The sequence below is a fragment of the Syngnathus typhle genome, linkage group LG3, assembly GCF_033458585.1.
Source record: "Syngnathus typhle isolate RoL2023-S1 ecotype Sweden linkage group LG3, RoL_Styp_1.0, whole genome shotgun sequence".
Lineage (NCBI taxonomy): Eukaryota > Metazoa > Chordata > Actinopteri > Syngnathiformes > Syngnathidae > Syngnathus > Syngnathus typhle.
Window position 1 is genome coordinate 13,569,369 of NC_083740.1, and position 20,626 is coordinate 13,589,994.

General features: G+C 43.4%; 1 protein-coding gene across 1 annotated transcript in view; it reads right to left on the reverse strand.

Moving 5' to 3' along the window:
- LOC133151103 (glycine receptor subunit alpha-3-like) overlaps positions 1-20,626 on the reverse strand; it is a 90,500-nt gene that overhangs the window by 51,650 nt on the left and 18,224 nt on the right. The window contains exons 3-4 of the mRNA XM_061273859.1: positions 14,465-14,595; positions 5,503-5,570 (exon numbers count right to left, since the gene is read on the reverse strand). Coding sequence (XP_061129843.1) covers positions 5,503-5,570; positions 14,465-14,595 — 199 coding nt within the window. The remainder of the gene's footprint in view (positions 1-5,502; positions 5,571-14,464; positions 14,596-20,626) is intronic.

Here is a 20,626-nt window from a genome sequence, read left to right on the forward strand (position 1 = left end):
AACAGCTGTTTTTTTTGTTTTGTTTTTTTTGACACAGAGGATGAATATTTCGGAGGATTTAATGATTTGGAGGGACATGGATGGTTCGTTAAAATTGTTGTTTATATTACATTTATTTGATATATCTAGTCTGACGTCCACGGCGCGCGTAGTCTTTCCGGCGTCAACAGCTGTGTTGTTTTTTGGTTTTTTTTTTTCAAGTGACACGGAAGACGAAGACTCTCATGGATTTGTTGATTTGGAGTGACACGGATGGTTCGATACAATTGTTGTTTATATTATTATTTCCTACATGGTTTATATATTGTTATATGGGCCTGTAGAAAAATTTGAACTGCAACGCGCCGCTGACGTCGGACTTGTTTACATAAAGGAGGACCAACTTGATCGATGGCTTTAATGAATTGGAGTGACACAGATGGTTTGATAAAGGTGTTATTTATGTTATAGTTATTTGAATAACTTATTGTTACATCAGGCCCGTACTCAGCTTCTCGTTTATGTTTATGTCACGTTATCATACCGTATCGTTTAGCTTGTTGTTGCTTGTTCATGTCTGTTCTTGGTGTTGGATTTTGTCGAATAAATTTTGAAAAATGCGACTTATACTCTGGAGCGACTTATATATGTTTTCTTTCACTTTTTTGGGCATTTTATGGCTGATGCGACGTATATTCTGGAGCGACTTTTAGTCCGAAAAATACGGTAAACTTCAGATGTAAATAATTGTGCTTGACCATAATTATCCAGATTATCTGATTTATCAATTATAAGACCTATTAGTGTTTGTGCTTTCAAAATGTTTGCAGTTTTGCAACCATTTTGAGTGGTTTTGTGATTGATATTAATAGTTTTAGAAATTGAGGTTCAGGAATCATTGCTAGAGTTTAACCATTTAGAATAAACTGTAATGAGTAACAGTAATTAGTACTTCTCGGTTTCAAAAACGTTGGTGACATACTCTAAGGCAGGGGTCACCAACTCCGGTCCTCAAGGGCGCCAATCCAGCCCGTTTTAGGTGCAGCCCTACAACAACACACCTGATTCAAATGATCAGCTCATCAGCAAGCTCTATTAAGGCTGATAGCGATCCTGATTATTTGAATCAGGTGTCTTGGAGAGGGGATACATCTAAAACAGGTTGGAGTGGCGCCCTTGAGGACCGGAGTTGGTGACCCCTGCTCTAAGGAATTTTTTAACAGTAGTCTACTACATATCTACAGATTCTACTAAGTTCTACTAAGTTTAGATGTGTTAAAATAAGTTTAAATGTAGTATTTATTGTGGACGAATTTGTGGTAAGTCGAATTGAGTAACGATTTGGCCATAAAATATGAATACTGATTGCTATATGCCAGGGGTCACCAACACGGTGCCCGCGGGCACCAGGTCGCCCGTGAGGACCGCATGAGTCGCCCGCAGGACTGTTCTAAAATTAGCTCAAATATCTGCACTTGTCAGTGAGCTGCATCTATTTATTTTACAGGCAAACCTCGGTTTTCGAACATCCCGGTTCTCGAACAAATCGGAATTCGAACAAAAAATTTGAGATTTTTTTGCTTCGGTTGTCGAGCAAAATTTGGCGGTCGAACCTCGCGAGATGAGCCGGGAGGACCCGAGAAAATACGACCGCACGGCCCGGATGCCGACTGACTCCGTTGTTATTGTATTTTCGTTACTTTGAGGATTACATAACCCCTAATCATGCCTCCAAAGAAAGCAAGTGGGAGCAGTAAAGCCATCCTAAAACACAAAGACGCTCTTAAAGCAATGCGACAGTGAGCGCCCGGCATGCTGCGGTTGCGCGATCGGACCAAATTAAGCTCCCTGCGCACTGAGGTCCACTTAAATTTTGGAATGTACATCCGGACTTTAAAAATATTTTCTCAATTTTAGCGACGGCTCTGTCACAATAATGCGACCAGCGTGCTGCAGTTGCGCAATCGGACAAAATTAAGCTCCCTGCGCACTTAGGTCCACTTAAATTTTGGAAAGTACATCAGGACTTTAAAAATATTTTCTAAATTTCAGCGACGGCTCTGTCACAATAATGCGACCAGCGCGCTGCAGTTGCGCGATCGGACAAAATTAAGCTCCCTGCGCACTTAGGTCCACTTAAATTTTGGAAAGTACAGCGGGACTTTAAAAATATTTTCTAAATTTCAGCGACGGCTCTGTCACAATAATGCGACCAGCACGGTGCAGTTGCACGGTGGGCGACGTGCTACGGTTGCACGTCTTTGAGAAATGGCTTTCTTCTTGCCACTCTTCCATAAAGGCCAGATTTGTGCAGTGCACGACTGATTGTTGTCCTGTGGACAGACTCTCCCACCTCAGCTGTAGTTATCTGCAGTTCATCCAGAGTGTTTGAGATGAAAGTTTGGATGGACGGACGGGTCTTGGTAGATTTGCAGTGGTCTGATACTCCTTCCATTTCAATATAATTGCTTGCACAGTGCTCCTTGAGATGTTTAAAGCTTGGGAAACCTTTTTGTATCCAAATCCGGCTTTAAACTTCTCCACAACAGTATCTCGGACCTGCCTGGCGTGTTCCTTTGTCTTCATGGTTCTCTCTGCGCTTTAAACAGAACCCTGAGACTATCAAAGAGTAGGTGCATTTATACGGAGACTTGATTACACACAGGTGCATTCTATTTATCCTCATCAGTCATTTAGGACAACATTGGATCATTCAAAGATCTTCAGTGAACTTCTGGAGTGAGTTTGCTGCACTGAAAGTAAAGGGGCCGAATAATATAGCACGCCCCACTTTTCAGTTTTTTATTTGTTAAAAAAGTTTAAATTATCCAATAAATTTTGTTCTACTTCACGATTGTGTCCCACTTGTTGTTGATTCTTGACAAAAAATTAAACTTTTATATCTTTATGTTTGAAGCCTGAAATGTTGAACGGTTCAAGGGGGCCGAATACTTTCCCAAGGCACTGTAATTGAGATGATGATGATTAATTGAGAACATTGGATTCAGCTTTCCCTTGCCTGGACGTGGGTCACGGGTGCCAACTCTGTAACCAGGTTTAAAGGTGGGTCTCGAAGGCGAGCATCTGGTGGCCGGGCTTGGACCCATGAAGCCCGGCCAGGCACATCCTGAAAAGGGAACGTGGGTCCGACATGCCATGGGCTCACCATCTGTGAGAGGGGCCAAAGGGATTGGGTGTGCCGTGAGGTGGGTAGTGGCCAAAGGCCTGGACCTTCGCGGTTCGATCACCGACTACAGAATCTGGCTCTAGGGACATGGAAAGTCCATCTAGCAGGAAAGTAGCCCAAGCTGATGTGCAAGGTAGAAAGGTTCCGTCGGATATCGTCGGACTTGCCTCCACACATGCGCCTGTACATAGGGGTTTACCCCCGGGAACGAGAAGCCTCCTACCACCTTCGGAACTGTTGTTTGTGTCTATGCACCAAACAGCAGTTCAGAGTACCCATCATTTTTGGAGTCCTTGGAAGGAGTCCTGAAGATTTTTCCTTCTGGGGATTCCATTGCTCTGCTGGCTGACTTCAATTCTCACATGGGCAATGATAGTGAGACATGGAAGGGCGTGATTGGCAAGAACACCCACGCTCGATCAGAACCTGAGTGGTGTGCTATTGGTGGACTTCTATGCTAGTCATGGATTGTCCATAATGAATATCAAGTTCAAGCATAATGGTGTCCATATGTGCACTTGGCACCCGGACACCTTAGGCCAATCTGATGATCGACTTTGTAATCCTGTCATCGGATTTGCGGCCGCTTGTTTTGGCCACTCGGGTGAAGAGAGGGACAGAGCTGTCAACTGATAACCACCTGGTGGTGTGTTGACTCTGACCTGGCAGACCTACCGTAATTTTCGGACTATAAATTGCACCGGAGTATAAGTCGCACCAGCCATAAAATGCCCAAAAAAGTGAAAAAAAAACATATATATGTATATAAGTCGCTCCTGAGTATAAGTCGCCCCCCCACCCAAATTATGAAAAAAAACGCGATTTATATGTAGTCCGAAAATTACGGTAAACGTATTGTGAGGGTTTGCTTTGAATGTCTGGCAGAATCCCCCCAGAAAGACCTTTAACTCCCAACTCTGGCAGAACTTTGCCCACATCCCGGGGGAGACTGGGGACATTGAGTCTGAGTGTAACATGTTCCGTGCCTCCATTGTTGAGGCGGGCGATTGGAGCAGCGGCCGTAAGGTGGTCGGTGCCTGTCGTGGTGGCAACCCCCGAACTCGCTGATGGACACAGGCAGTAAGGGATGCCGTCAAACTGTCCTAAGAGTCCTATATTGGGCCTTTTCGGCCTGTGAGACTCCAAAGGCAGCTAGCTTTGTCAGAGTTTGATCCACATTTACGACAGTAAGTCAGATTCGTTTCTGGTGAGGGTTGGACCCTTTGGTTGCCCTTTGTCACTGATCCTATTCATAACTTTTCTGAACAGAAATCCTAGGTGCAGCCGAGGCGTTGAGAGGGTCCGGGTTGGCAACCTCAGGATTGGATCTCCGCTTTTACAGGTGATGTGCTGTTGGCTTCTGCTAGCCTTGATCTTCAACTCTCATTGGAGCGGTTTGCAGCAGAGTGTGAAGCGATTGGGATGAAAATCAGTGCCTCCAAATCTGAGACCACGGTCCTTAGTCGGAAAAAAGTGGCATGCCCTCTCTGGGTTGGAGATGAGTTCCTGCCCCAAGTGGAGGAGTTCAAGTATCTTGGGGTCTTGTTCACGAGTGAGGGCAGGATGGAGCGCGAGATCAACAGGCGGATCGTTGCAGAGTACATTGTGATGTGGGCTCTGTACTGGTCTGTCGCAGTGAAGGAGCTGAGCCGGTCGATCGATGTTTCTCCCCTCACTTATGGTCACGAGCTATGGGTTGTGACCGAAAGAACAAGATCTCGGACACAAGTGGCCAAATTGAGTTTCCTCTGCAGGGCGTTTGGGCTCTCCCTTAGAGATACGGTGAGAAGCTTGGTCATCCACGAGGGACTCATTGTCGAGCCGCTGCTCCGCGTTTAGAGGAGCCAGATGAGGTGGCTTGCGCATCTCATTAGGATGCCTCCTGGACGCCTCCCTGGTGAGGTGTTTTACCGGCAGAAGGACACGCTGGAGAGACTATGTCGCTGAGCTGCCCTGGAAATACCTTGGGATCCCCCTGGATGAGCTGGACGAAATGACGAGGGAGAGGGAAATCTGGGCCTCTTTGCTAAAGCTGCTGCCCCCGTGACCCGACCTCGGATAAGCGGTAAAAAATGGATTCTGTTTGAAAATAAAAGCTTATAACATAACTCGCATAAAGTTCACTTGAAAATGTCTCTTAGCATTCAAAGATATGTCCGGATCACTCAACTCATCAATTAGTTGATGTCTTGCATGAATATACTTGACACACGATTGTAATAAAAATGCATTGAAATTGCCATTTAGTAGTGTGAAAAAGCGGACCCATAAGACCACTAATGTCTACACATTGTGAATGACTTGAGATTCATTCATTTTCATTATTATGTACATACCATGGTGGTTTCAGCAATGGAACCAAAGCTGTTGATGAAAATGTTACAGGAGACATTGACTGGAGGACCTGTAAAGGGAGAATTTGAACTATTATACATTTTGTTGTTGTTTTTTCCAACTTTCCCACTATTGGATACATAGTAGCAATGTGTACTCTGACTATTCTATCATTAAACAAGAAATTACCTGCAAGAGATTCAGTCAAAATGTTAGTGCCAGTGTGGCTAAGCTGATGAACAGGAAAACAATCTGTGGCTATGTCAATCAGGTGCAGGCTTTGAACAGGCCAAGGTGGCACCAATGAAAACTACCAATCTAGTTGGTTAAAGACAATATTGGTTAGATTAACCCATAGATTCGTCAGACATTCTTGGTCAAAATGACCAATTTTCATTGGTTGGTCCTACCAATGTAGATTGGTTGAAAATGGCTTTAGATGTTGGTGTGGTATTATGCCCACTGAGTGTTCTTCTTATCAAGATGCATTTTATGTTACTTGACAGATGAAAGAGTTTTGTCTTTATTTCTCTATTTACAGTCAGTTATTGTGTGGCTTTGCAGGTTAGTTGTTTTTAGGTCATGACATTTGTAATCTAGAGCATAAAGTAAAAAGAGACTGATGCCTATTGAAATACACACTAGTTCAATAAATTTAGATCAGATCAAGAGCATTTAACTTTGTATACTTTCATTCAACTGCTTAGGCAGTGTATATTTCAAGAGGTTTCAAATCTCAATGGTGAGCACCTGGTTAAATTAAAGGGACAATAAAGTGAACCCAACATTGGCACTTATATGCTAGGACTGTATTAAATACCGTAAATTCCGGACTATAAGCCGCGACTTTTTTCCAAAATTTTGAACCCTGCGTCTTATAGTCAGGTGCGGGTTATATGAGGATTTTTTCGTACACTGCGGTATCTTGAAGAAAAAAAACAACAAAAATACAATTTTGAAACACTACTATGGCTGCTGCTTATTCTGGCTATATTGCTTGTGACTATTATGAGCTTTAGTAGGAATGCACGCTAGGTGACCTGCGTCAAATGGCTCTAAACCCTTTCTCTTACTCTGCTATGTGACTGAGAGATTACACAAAGCAGTGGCACTGTTTGGACCATCTGCATTGTATTAAAACCCAATCAATCAGCATTTACCGTTTTTTTCCATGTATAACGCGCAAAATTTAACTAATTTATTGTCCTAAAATCTGGGGTGCGCATTATACATGGGTACAAAAAAAAAAAAAAAAAACTTTTTTATTTTATTATTATTATTTTTTTTTAATCCGGATATCATACGGAGGCCGCCATTACAGATGCGCTTTCTTCTCTGCTGTTCACTTCAAACACGCTCCATACGAACACAATGCTCTCGTATCAGACGCTTGCTAGATCACCTGCTCGTTTGCTGTCACAATGTACCCTATACAAATCCGAAACATTCCTTCACTATTGAGTATGCTAGCTAGAGATGCACCGATCCGATATCTGGATCGGATATCGGTCCCGATATCAACAAAATAGATGGATCGGGTATCGGAAAATGCAGCCGATCTGTGAGCCGATACTTTCCTTAATCTATTGGGACGCGGGCTACGTCATACGTCAGCAGCACGTGTGCCGCATGCCACGAGAGTTTTCTAAACAAACGCAAACATGGAGCGAACGTTGGCTTCTCTTCCCCGGGTTGCTAAGCGGACGTCAAACCCTGCGCGTTCGCTTCTCTTCGGGTTGCTAATGGGACGTCAAAGGCTGCGCGTTCGCTTCTCTCCCGAATGGGGGGGTGGGGGTGGGGGGTGCTAATCGGATGTCAAACGCTGCGTGTTCGCTTCTCTTCCGGGGGGGTGTTAATGGGACGTCAAACGCTTTGTGTGGCGGGCTCCATCTAGTGTGGAAACTGAGAAGCTGAGCTCAAGCTTCTTGTGCGGGCCATATTCAATTATGTTTTCAGAATTTGCTGCGGGCCAATAAAAACTGGACCGTTAGTTTGGACACCCCTAATTTAGAGCAAAGAACTGTGTAGTCTGCCTGATGCCATTGCCTTTGGTCTTTTCTGTTCCACATGTAGAGTTATGTAGCTTGTTAAGTCAACCATAATATCGGATCGGTATCGGGTATCGACCGATACGCAAAGCCACGGCATCGGTATCGGTATCGAAACTGAAAAAGTCGGATCGGTGCATCTCTAATGCTAGCGCATGCGCAGTGATACTGACCGGGAGAATAACATCCGGTTGTTCCTAAAGATGATCTTTTTTCTGAAATAATTTTACGTTCACGGACTTAAGTAGGAGTCAAAATTTGGGTGCGTATTATACATGGGTACAGGCTTTTTCCCAGCATCAACATGCCATTTTTAAGGTGCGTATTATACATGGGGGCGCATTATAAATGGAAAAAAACAGTAAATTCAATTCTTCTGACATTTTGCTCACCAAAATAAGTTGTAATGAACGTGAACTTTTAATGCATTTTATTCAGAAGGTTACTTTGAACTTTGAGGCTTAAATGGCGGCGCCGCGTATTTATGGATTTTTACGGCCTCCAGGGGGCGCTCTAGCAGGAAGCAAGAGCGAGACAGACGAAGAAGAGATAATGCGCCAAAGAAGACGTGCTAGTTTGTGTTTTGAACACTTCGTGCATCATGCACACACCCTCATCATGGAAAACACACGAAGAAATGCATTTGATGCAGCTTTTAAGTTAAAAGCAATCGATTTGGCTGTCAAAGAGGGAAATAGAGCTTAAATGGCGGCGCGGCGAGTCGTATTTATTAGGGGTGTAACGATACATCGATACACATCGATTAATCGATATAATGCTCTACGATTTATTGGCATCGATGCTAAACGTAAACATCGATTTATATCGCCGTGTTTGACCTCGGACATTAGACGCGACTTTATTTTGAAATCCAGTTCATTGTTGCTTGCTTCCTCTTTCCGGGAGCGGTGCGCCCGGCGTTGTTGTGTTGTGAGCAGAGCAGGCACGTGAAAGGGGAGTCGACAACTAGTACGCTGCTCCTGGGCTGGTGCTATGGCTAGTGTCCAAAAAGACGAGGAAATTTGCTCCCCTTTAGGCTTCAAGTCATTCGTTTGGAAGCACTTTGGATTCCAAAGAAAAGATGGCTCAACCGACAAGACACGTGCAGTTTGTAAATCCTGCCATGCGGTGATCAAATATTCAGGGAGCACAAATCTCGCCGCACATTTAAAGAAAAAACACGACATCAAAGTTCAGTGTTAAAATAAGCACTTTGTATACTGCAATACTCTTGTAATTTCCTAAATAAAGAGTTTGCAGTACCTTGTTGATTTTGCGTATGAATTGTTATAAATCAGGATATTGTTCTATATTTTTTATTTAAAAAAAAAAATCGATCGTAGAGCACTATATCGCGATATATCGTGAATGAATCGCAGCAGGCTTTAAGATATCGGCAAATATCGTATCGTAGTTCTTTATATCGATATTATATCGTATCGTGACAAAACCCGCGATTTACACCCCTAGTATTTATGGATTTTTACGGCCTCCGGTGCGCTCTAGCAGGAATCAAGAGCGAGACAGACGAAGAAGAGATAATGCGCCGAAGAAGACTTGCTAGTTTGTGTTTTAATAGGCGTATAGACAGACAGGCGACAGAACGAGATCAAGACGGACATTACTGAAAGGGAGCTTTTATACACAAACCGTCATTATGGGGGACAAAAGAAATGCATATGATGCCGCTTTTAAGCTAAAGGCAGTCGATGTTGATGACATTGTGTTGCGTCACCCTTTTTCTTTATTTCGTGGTCCCGTCTACTCTGGAGCTATACGTGTCGCTCGCTAGTTTAATGTACCGTTTTTTTCCTTGTATAATGCGCAAAATTTAATTAATTTATTGTTGTTTATTGCGGTGCATTAAATCTGGGGTGCGCATTATACATGGGCACAAAAATTTAAATTTTTTTTTTTTATTTTTTTATTTATTTTTTATTTTTTATTTTATTTTTTTTTTAAATTTCTTTTTTTTTTTAAGAAAGTCATGGTACAACAAAACCAACAACAGGACTGACCGACAAAGACGTGGAACAAAAAGACAGGGTGACATTACCAAAGACAGGACCAGAAACCAAACAGACATCATGACATCATCCGACGGTGAGCGAGGGGCAGACAGGACTTAAATACAAAACATTACATTGATTGAGGTGACACAGGAAGAGAGGGGCGCCGCGAACAGAAACTATGGCAACCTAGACACATAGCAAAACTGGGGACGAGACATGACAAATCTCCCTCGAAATAAAACTTGAAATCACCTTTCTTCTTGTTTGTTGTCAATCGCGCATCGCATTCAGCCATCCTGCCCAACACACTTAGTCAGTAAAATTCATAATTGACGACACATCGTTTGATGCGATGGTGCAATCCTTGATAGTGTGTTATTGTCAAATATTGTTTGTATTTTAATCTCCATCACGGACCAGACGTCATACGGAGGCAGTATGACGGCGCATGCGCACTATGGATCCGATGCGCAGAACGGATGCGCAAGACGCGTCAGCTATATAAAGAGCGAGAGTTGTTTTCTCCCTATTAGTTTAAATTCACAGTTTAATTAGCAGTTTCAATCAGCAAATAAAAAAATATGTATTATAGGGTAATATTTTATTTCACAACACTTTGCCTTGTTCCTTTCATCTCTGCTGTTCACTTCAAACACGCTGCATAGGACCGCAATGCTCTTGTATCAGACGCTTGCTCGATCACCTGCTCGTTTGCTGTCACAATGTACCCTACACAAATCCGAAACATTTGTTGCGGCTCCGAGTCACGACGAGGGGCAAGTTTTGGTTTCCAAGGGTGTTTTTATTCCTCTTCAACGTCTCTCCCATACAGAGCCGCCTTTTTCACGTCCGCACGCCTTTTTCACATGTCCGCACTGATCGCGGTGGTGCCTTTACGGGCAGTCGGAAAAATCAATGCCAACAAAAAAAATTACATCCAGCCTAGTTAAGACCATACCAAAGACTATAAAAATGGGACCCATTGCCTCCCTGCGTGTGTGACGATCATTGGGACTTAAAAAAAAAATAAAATAAATAAATAAATAAATAAAAATAAAAAAAATTAAAAAAATTGGGTGCGTATTATACATGGGTACAGGCTTTTTTCCAGCATCAACATGCCATTTTTAGGGTGCGTATTACACATGGGGGCGCATTATACACGAAAAAAAACGGTAATTTAGCGCTTCGTGCATGAATAAAACTCGAAGAAATGCATAAAAGCGACTACGAAAGAGAGCCGCAGAAATTGTGAGGCGAAGGATATCTAACGCTATTCCAATCGGACGCTGAGGAGGAAGACTTCGATGGTTTCAGTGCACAGGAGGAACTACTTTTACTGGTATGTTTTTTAACGAGCCCTGTCGGTACTGTACTACCGTGTTGCTGCTGTGTTACCGCCGCGCCTCAGTGACTTTTACCGGGTATGTTTTTTTTAATCCAGCCCTATTAGTCTTGTGTTACTTCCGTGTTGCTGCGGTATTACTGCCGCGTCACGGGCAGTGTTTGGAAAGAAATGTTAAGGTATGTTATTAAAACTTTAAAAAAGCTTTCTGTGTCCAGTCTTTCTTTGTTAATAACTCGCGTGCACACTTACGTGTTGCTGCGGTACTACTGCTGCGTTAAAGTATGTTATTAAAACTTTAAAAAGGCTTCCTGTGAACTGTCTTTCTTTCTAAAAAACGCGTGTGCACGTGCGGCTTATAGTCCGGTGCGGCTTGTATAAGAAAAAAACTAAACTATCCCCCAATTTTAGCTGGTGCGGCTTATAGTCCGGAATTTACGGTAATGTACTACAATTCCCCCTTGAAAAAAAAATCAGAAAAGATTTAACGGTATTTGGGGACAGACTGGCGGTGCATTTACTTACACCCACTTGGGTTGTGTCTGCTTGATTGACACATCAGCCTGGCTACGTTAGACAAGGAAGCGAAGGCATGTTACTCTTGTTTTCTGGCTTGCTTAATATGCTTAGTCAACATCCTACCGTTTTGGAATATAGTATTTTTTGAACATTTAAGACAGCTAAGATGCCTAATAGATTTACTGTAGCTGGGTGTTGCAATACGCCAAAAGAAAAAAATCAATGTACCGTTTTTTTCCGTGTATAGTGCGCCCCCATGTATAATACGCACCCTAAAAATGGCATGCTGATGCTGGAAAAAAGCCTGTACCCATGTATAATACGCACCCAATTTTTATGATTTTTTTTTTTTTTTAAAGTCCCAATGATCGTCACACACGCAGGGAGGCAATGGGTCCCATTTTTATAGTCTTTGGTATGGTCTTAACTAGGCTGGATGTAATTTTTTTGTTGGCGTTGATTTCTCCGACTGCCCCTAAACGCACCACCCCGCTCCGTGCGCGCATGTGAAAAAGGCGTGCGGACGTGAAAAAGGCGGCTCTGTATGGGAGAGACGTTGAAGAGGAATAAAAACACCCTTGGAAACCAAAACTTGCCCCTCGCCGTGACTCGGAGCCGCAACAAATGTTTCGGATTTGTGTAGGGTACATTGTGACAGCAAACGAGCAGGTGATCGAGCAAGCGTCTGATACGAGAGCATTGCGGTCGCATGGAGCGTGTTTGAAGTGAACAGCAGAGAAGAAAGGAACAAGGCAAAGTGTTGTGAAATAAAATATTACCTGTAATACGGATTTAGGTAGAGAACTGAACTCTCGCTCTTTATATAGCTGACGTGTCTTGCGCATCCGTTCTGCGCATCTGTAATGGCGGCCTCCGTATGATATCCGGTTTGCGTGTGTGCGCGTGTGCGTGTGTGCGCATGTGTGCGAGAGCGAGAGCGCGAGAGAGAACGCTCAACCGTAGCGCGCCGCCGACCGCCCAACTGCACCGCGCTGGTCGCATTATTGTGACAGAGCCGTCGCTGAAATTTAGAAGATATTTTTAAAGTCCTGATGTACTTTCTAAAATTTAAGTGGACCTCAGTGCGCACTGCGCAGGGAGCTTCATTTGGTGCGGTCGCGCAAGCGCAGCGCGCCGGGCGCTCACTGTCGCATTGCTTAAAGAGCGCCTTTGTGTTTTAGGATGAACAGCAGAGACGAAAGGAACCAGGCAAAGTGTTGTGAAATAAAATATTACCTGTAATACGCATTTTGTTATTTGCTGATTGAAACTGCTAATTAAACTGTGAATTGAAACTAATAGGTGGAGAACTGAACTCTCGCTCTTTATATAGCTGACGTGTCTTGCGCAACCGTTCTGCGCATCTGTAATGGCGGCCTCCGTATGCCGTCCGGTCCGCGATGGAGATTAAAAAACAAACAATATTTGACAATAACACACCATCAAGGATTGCACCATCGCATCAAACGATGTGTCGTCAATTATGAATTTTACTGACTAAGTGTGTTGGGCAGGATGGCTGAATGCGATGCGCGATTGACAACAAACAAGAAGAAAGGTGATTTCAAGTTTTATTTTGAGGGAGATTTGTCATGTCTCGTCCCCAGTTTTGCTATGTGTCTAGGTTGCCATAGTTTCTGTTCGCGTCGCCCCTCTCTTCCTGTGTCACCTCAATCGATGTAACGTGTTTTGTATTTAAGTCCTGTCTGCCCCTCGCTCACCGTCGGATCATTGCATGTGTTACTGTCATGATGTGGTTTCTGTTCCTGTCTTTGGTAATGTCACCCTGTCTTTTTGTTCCACGACTTTGTCGGTCAGTCCTGTTGTTGGTTTTGTTGCACCATGACTTTCTTTAAAAAAAAATAAAATAAAAAAATAATAAATTTTTCTTTGTACCCATGTATAATGCGCACCCCAGATTTTAGGACAACAAATTAGTTAAATTTTGCGCACTATACACGGAAAAAAACGGTACATCTATTCCCGTAGGATGAAAAAATTAGGCTTGCCACTCACCGAGAAGGCTTGCCGTGGACTGCGTCAGCTGCGTTGCAATTCAATTTGGAATAAATAAATGCAAGACAACCGCCCGGAGGTCGGCTTGTTGGAAAGATTGGGAGCACTAGACATCCTGCAAGGAGGCTGACTGTTAAGCTGAGTGTGGCCGTTTACAGCACCTCCTTTTCGGATAGGCTGCGGAGGTGATACCCCATACGTGGGCTTCAGGGGAAAATGTAAGTTAAATGAATCCTTACAAATTTCAATTGCAAATATGTCAGCCTATGAACAATTCAGCTTTTATAAAGTCTTTCAGGACGTGTCGTGTTTGCTTATGTTGGTGACTGATGAAAGGAAATAGACAGACGTAATGTGGCATTTTAGCTGCAGAAATTCTCATTTCATCCTCTTAATTTAGCCATGGAAAGGTGAATCGTTTCATGTGGTTTTCAGAGGCTGAAATGGCCCTCAGTACAGGTGTCCACAAGCAATGTCTGTACAATGATTTCCAATGGGGAAATTGTGATCGCTTCCTCCTGTGATGTGATCAACCAAGACATGGACGGGTGTGGCCATATTCCTCGTTAAAAGTTGGCCATTCTAAAGGCATTAGTTATTTTATTATTTCTCTACAATGATTTGATTAAATAGAACATTCTAACTGTTTAAATTTTCTTGATCAAAAAATATACAAACTGCTAGTTAATGAAAAATGGACCATCTTTGGGTTTGTGTCCCTTTAAGGTTAAATAAAGGAAAACAAACCCCAATAGTTCAGACAGATATGGGTATGCCGTAATTTAAAATCATAGCTGTTGTCAGCAATATATGAAAAAATCCATACATTATTGCTTATTGTGTCGCATTTGTGTCATTTTTGTGGCGTTTTGGAACTAGACAACAATTTCAAAAATATACTACGGCCTGAAATATTTGAAAGTAGAAAGGTATATTCTTCAAATTATTTTCGTCCTTTGTACACAAACGTCTTTTGAAAAAAATAAATATAAAAAACAGAACCATCAGCGTGGTTAAGTGATACCTTTAAAGTTTGGTCTTATTCTGGCATCATATCCAGATGTCCTTCCCATCAGTTTGTCCAGAAAGTCAGAGGGAGACATTGGCACTTGTCGAGTTCTTGGAGCATGGTCAACCTCCTTACACTGGCCAACACTGTTATAGTGGCAAAATACACAAAAGAATACTCAATTTAGCTGCACAACACATTTTTAATTTAATACAGACGAGCGAGTAAGCAATACGGATGAGTGAGCAATGCAGACAAGTGAGCGCGTGAGCAATACGGACGAGCGAGTAAGTGAGCGAGCAACATGAACGACTGAGTGGAGTACGGATGCTGCACTCGAAGAAGGTCGGAAGACGGAATCATACCACTCGGCTTTTCTCAGTTCCCACCTCGAAACATTCAAGGCGAATGTCAACAACAGATCTGGGTGATTCCGATAGATTGTTGTTCACTTTTATTACAACACATTTTGACCTCCAGCAAACCCTCTTCATAATTTCATTAATTTATATAAATAAAAAATAAATGTGGGGCGGCACGATGCGCACTGGCTAGCACGTCCACCTCACAATGTGGGCTTAATTCCAGCTCCTGCCTTCCTGTGTAGAGTTCATATGTTCTCCACGTGCCTGCGTGGGTTTCCTCTGTGTTTCATCCCATATTCAAAAAACATGCATGGTAGGTCGATTGAGCACTCTAAATTGCCTGCAGGTGTGATTGTGAGTATGAATGGTTGTTTGTCCGTGTGGCCTACATTTCGCTGGCAACCAGTTCAAGTTGTCTGCCCAAAGTCAGCTGGAATAGGCTCCAGCACGTCCCCGACCCTCGTGAGGATAAGCGGTTTCGATGGATGGATGGATGGATGGATGGATGGATGGATGGATGGATGGATGGATGGATGGATGGATGGATGGATGGAGAAAAATCTTTATCTAATTTGTAAAGAGACGGTTGTCTTGTTTAAGGATTTCAACCTAAACAGACACGATCAGACTAAACATGCTTGTCACGCCCATGCCAGAGCACGCTCAGCCGACAACTTCCCTCAGCCACATCCCTTCATCAGCGTAATGTCTGTCACCTGCTTCCTCTCTTTGTCTCATGTATTTAGTAAACCCTGCCCGTGTGTTCCTCCTTGTCGGTGTCTACTGTTATTTTCGGTTCCTGTCCTGAACCCGGTGTTCTTGTCGTCTGGTTTCCCCCCGGTCTTGTCTGGAGGCTCGCGGTCAGAATTTTAACGTTGTCCAAGTGGACTTCTGTCGGTCGGTCTGTGTGTTTGCTGGCCATGAGTCTCTCTCCCGTCTGTGTCGTCGGTTCCCCACCTCCCTCCCTTCCAACTCCCTTTCCCTTCAATAAATCCTGGTTCAAGCTGCATTTGGTCGCACTGGCTCAACACATTCCTGACAATTCTAACACATATGACAAGCTAACAGGGAGTGACCGCGCTGATAAAGTGAAGCAGCTCCAAGCTGAACTGGCATCACAACAGCGATTCTTCACGTGGGGCTGTGCGTCAAAAGTAAATATTACTAAAGCAAGCTACAAAGTGGCCATGTTAATACTATTGATGTTATGAACCTGTAGACGTGACACAAACTATTACTTTCTGAAAGATATTGTAAATGACAAGAGCAAAATTCACTTGTTCTTAGTTAATAACAATAACAGACAACTTTGCATTACTTATAACTCCTGTTTAAAATGTTCATGAGGCAAAAATAATTTTAGACTTGTATAAATTTAAGGAACACTGCTCAAAAAAATTAAAGTAACAGTTTTTTATCAGCGTACGGCATGAATTCAATTAGACTTTTCTGATAAGGTTTTGGTCAGGTACGTGGCAGAAGGGGTTGTTAATCAGTTTCAGCTGCATTGGTGTTGATGGAATTAACAACAGGTGCACTAGAAGGACAACAACGAGTTGGTCCCCAGAACAGGACTGCTTTTGCAGGTGGAGGCCATTTCAAGTTCCTCCCTCTTGATCTATTTTAACAGTTTTTCCACAACTGTTGGCTTTAGCTAGAGTCATTATCATGACTGGGAGCACGAGGCAATTTCTTAACCCTCCTGACGTTGCACAGATTGTCCAACTCCTCCTGGATGGCATATCCATGCGTGCTGTTGCAAGATATGATGTGTCTCCCAGGACAATCTCCATAGCATGGAGGAGATTCCAGGACACAGGCAGTTACTCTAGGAGAGCTGGACAGGGCCGTAGACAGTCCTCATCCCATCAGCAGGACCGGTATCTGCTGCTTTGTGTAAGGAGGAGCGGGTTGAGCACTGCCCGAGCCCTACAGAATGACCTCCAGCAGGCTACTGGTGTGAATGTCTCTGCCCAAACAGTCAGAAAGACTTCACGAGGGTGGCCTCAGGGCACAACGTCCTGTAGTGTGCCCTGTGCTCATTTCTCAGCAACGTAGAGCTCGATTGGCATTTGCCATAGAACACCAGAATTGGCAAGTCCACCACTGGCGCCCTGTGCTTTTCACAGGTGGGAGCAGGTTTACCCTGAGCGCCTGTGATAGACGTGAAAGGATCTGGAGAAGCCAAGGAGAGCACTGTGCTGCCTGCAACATCATTCAGCATGACCGGTTCGGTGGTGGGTCAGTGATGGTCTGGGGAGGCATTTCCATGGAGGGACGAACAGACCTCTACAGGCTAGAGAATGGCAGTCTGACTGCCATTAGGTATCGGGATGAAATCCTTGCACCCATGGTCAGACCCTACGCTGGTGCAGTAGGTCCTGGGTTCCTCCTGATCCACAACAATGCTCGGCCTCATGTGGCAAGAGTATGCAGATAGCATCTGGAAGATGAAGGTATGACACAATTGAATGGCCCTCACGATCACCTGATCTAAACCCGATAGAACACCTCTGGGACATAATGTTTCGGTCCATATGACGCCACCAGGTTGCTCCTCAGACTTTACAGCTCACTGATGCCCTTAGCCAGATCTGGGAGGACATCTCACAAGACACATCCGTCGTCTCATTAGGAGCATGCCGCGACGTTGTCAAGCATGCATACTAGATATTGAAAAGAATTTTGAGTTTCAGAAATTGAATTTAGGCAAAATGTACGAGCCTGCCAGATAAATTTTTCACTTAGATTTTTGGGGTGTCTATATGGGGTGAGCCCTTTGTAGGCTGAAATCATTTGTTCCTGAGACATTAAACTGTCCATATCAGTATAGATATCCAACTTTCTTTTTCACCATTGAAATCTGATGTGTTTTCAAAGTGTTCCTTTAATTTTTTGAGCAGTGTATTTCATACAGTTTGTTCAGATCTGACTCTTCAGACATGAATGAAAGGCAGAATTTGTGTTCTTAGAGTTTTTTACATCTGCCTGAGTGGCTTATATTTGGTTATTTTGTCATTTGAAAAATAAAGACAATTGTGGCAATGAAATTTGTTTTATAATAGTGTGTATTTGCATGAAATTTTTGTAGTTAAAAAATGTCCGAAAAAACTATTGGAACCCGGGCACTTTATCAAATCTGGCCCTCCTTGCAAAAAATTTGGACACCCCTGTGACATACACCATCAGTTTAATTTGGATGAACTACCTTGCCCTATGAGCGTACACATAGCTGCTGTGTGTAAATACAAGACTGGTGGCAAGAATATTCTTATAACCAGGTACTACCAGTACAAGGAACTAGAGATGCACCGATCCGACTTTTTCAGTTCCGATACCGATACCGTGGCTTTGCGTATCGGTCGATACCCGATACCGATCCGATATTATGGTTGACTTGATTGATTGTATATTTATTGATCCCCAGGGGTGGGGAAATTCAGGCCCCAGCCGTATTCATACCACAGAGTGGGTATACAAAAGACACACAGATGGCATGAGCGCAACTCAATAGGCTCTCATAAGGCTGCCACACAACGGTGCCACAAAGAAAGGCAGAAAGTGCTCAAGATAAAAGCCATCAAAGCAAAACAAAGCTAAAAGACAAAGGAAAAAAAGTAACAGCGGCCAACCAGCACCCCTCAATACAAGAGAACACCCCAAAACACACAAAATAGCCTCCACGGGGTCCATAGACAGGTGTAGGGGCAGTCCAGTTCAAACTTAACAAGCTACATAACTCTACATGTGGAACAGAAAAGACCAAAGGCAATGGCATCAGGCAGACTACACAGTTCTTTGCTCTAAATTAGGTGTCCAAACTAACGGTCCAGTTTTTATTGGCCCGCAGCAAATTCTGAAAACATAATTGAATATGTCCCGCACAAGAAGCTTGAGCTCAGCTTCTCAGTTTCCACACTAGATGGAGCCCGCCACACAAAGCGTTTGACGTCCCATTAACACCCCCCCGGAAGAGAAGCGAACACGCAGCGTTTCACATCCGATTAGCCCCCCCCCCCCCATTCGGGAGAGAAGCGAACGCGCAGCCTTTGACGTCCCATTAGCAACCCGAAGAGAAGCGAACGCGCATGGTTTGACGTCCGCTTAGCAACCCGGGGAAGAGAAGCGAACGTTCGCTCCATGTTTGCGTTTGTTTAGAAAACTCTCGTGGCATGCGGCACACGTGCTGCTGACGTATGACGTAGCCCGCATCCCAATAGATTAAGGAAAGTATCGGCTCACAGATCGGCTGTATTTTCCGATACCCGATCCATCTATTTTGTTGATATCGGGGCCGATATCCGATCCAGATATCGGATCGGTGCATCTCTACAAGGAACCTTAGTCTGAAAATTACCCATAACCAAAGTGGTGGAAGAGGAGGAGGGGTTAGGTGGCGGGACTGCGCGCGTTTCGATTCTGAGCGGAGCACTATTCCCACAAGAACTCAAATGTCAAAACAGTTCGGTGGGTTACATTTTTATGTTATTAATGAATGGGAAAAAATGGGCTCAGGTTTTCAAATTTTCTCATCTTGAGCAAAATAAGGGCACCACTAGGGGTCAATCTCTGCACGTGCCTACTACATGCTATATTTGTGTGTTTGTGTATTCACAGGATGTGATAAGATAGAACATTTCCAAAAATATCCCTGCTTTCAGCAAGGACAGCCCTGATAAACAAAAGCACACGCGCAAGCGCACACGCATGCACGCACACACACCAACGCGCACACGCACACACACGACATGTCTTTTTAGAATCATCAGCTTTTACTTTGGCATTTTGGAGGTACTAGCATTTACTCTAATGGAGTGTGACCTCGATGTTTTGGTTTGCCTCATTTAACCTCTCCTTAACAAGTTCATGCACGAACAGTTTGAGGAAAGAAGACCAGCTCTCATTCCGATTTTTGAGTAGTGGGACGTGACACATTATGGAATACATATGAAAGAATATCTTATCTTAGTGCTTTATATGTACATAAATTCAATTTATTTGGTCCAAATGATAACAGCTATAGGGATTTGTATTTTAACAGTTTTAGTGTTGAAATATTTTGGTATTATATAAGACATCCTGAGCAGCACAGTGATTCACTTAGCACTGTTACTGTCTTAATTTGAGGATGACACTACTGGACAGCTGTTTTTTAATTTAATAGCAGCTATTTATGTGTACATAAATTCAATTGATTTGGTCCAAATAGTGGAGAGCTCTCCCCCTCTCTCTCTCTCCCTCTCCCTCTCCCCCTCCCCCCCCCCCCCCCCCTGTGTGTGTGTGTATCAGGTGATTGCGCAACAATGGTTATTGACTAGGGGTGTAAATCGCGGGTTTTGTCACGATACGATATCATATCGATACAAAGAACTACGATACGATATTTGCCGATATCTTAAAGCCTGCTGCGATTCATTGACGATATATCGCGATATAGTGCTCTCCGATCGATATTTTGTTTTTTTTAAATAAAAAATATAGAACAATATCCTGATTTATAACAATTCATACGCAAAATCAACAAGGTACTGCAAACTCTTTATTTAGGAAATGACAAGAGTATTGTAGTATACAAAGTGCTTATTTTAACACTGAACTTTGATGTCGTGTTTTTTCTTTAAATGTGCAGCGAGATTTGTGCTCCCTGAATATTTGATCACCGCATGGCAGGATTTACAAACTGCACGTGTCTTGTCCGTTGAGCCATCTTTTCTTTGGAATTCCAAGTGCTTCCAAACGAATGACTTGAAGCCTAAAGGGGAGCCAATTTCCTCGTCTTTTTGGACACTAGCCATAGCACCAGCCCAGGAGC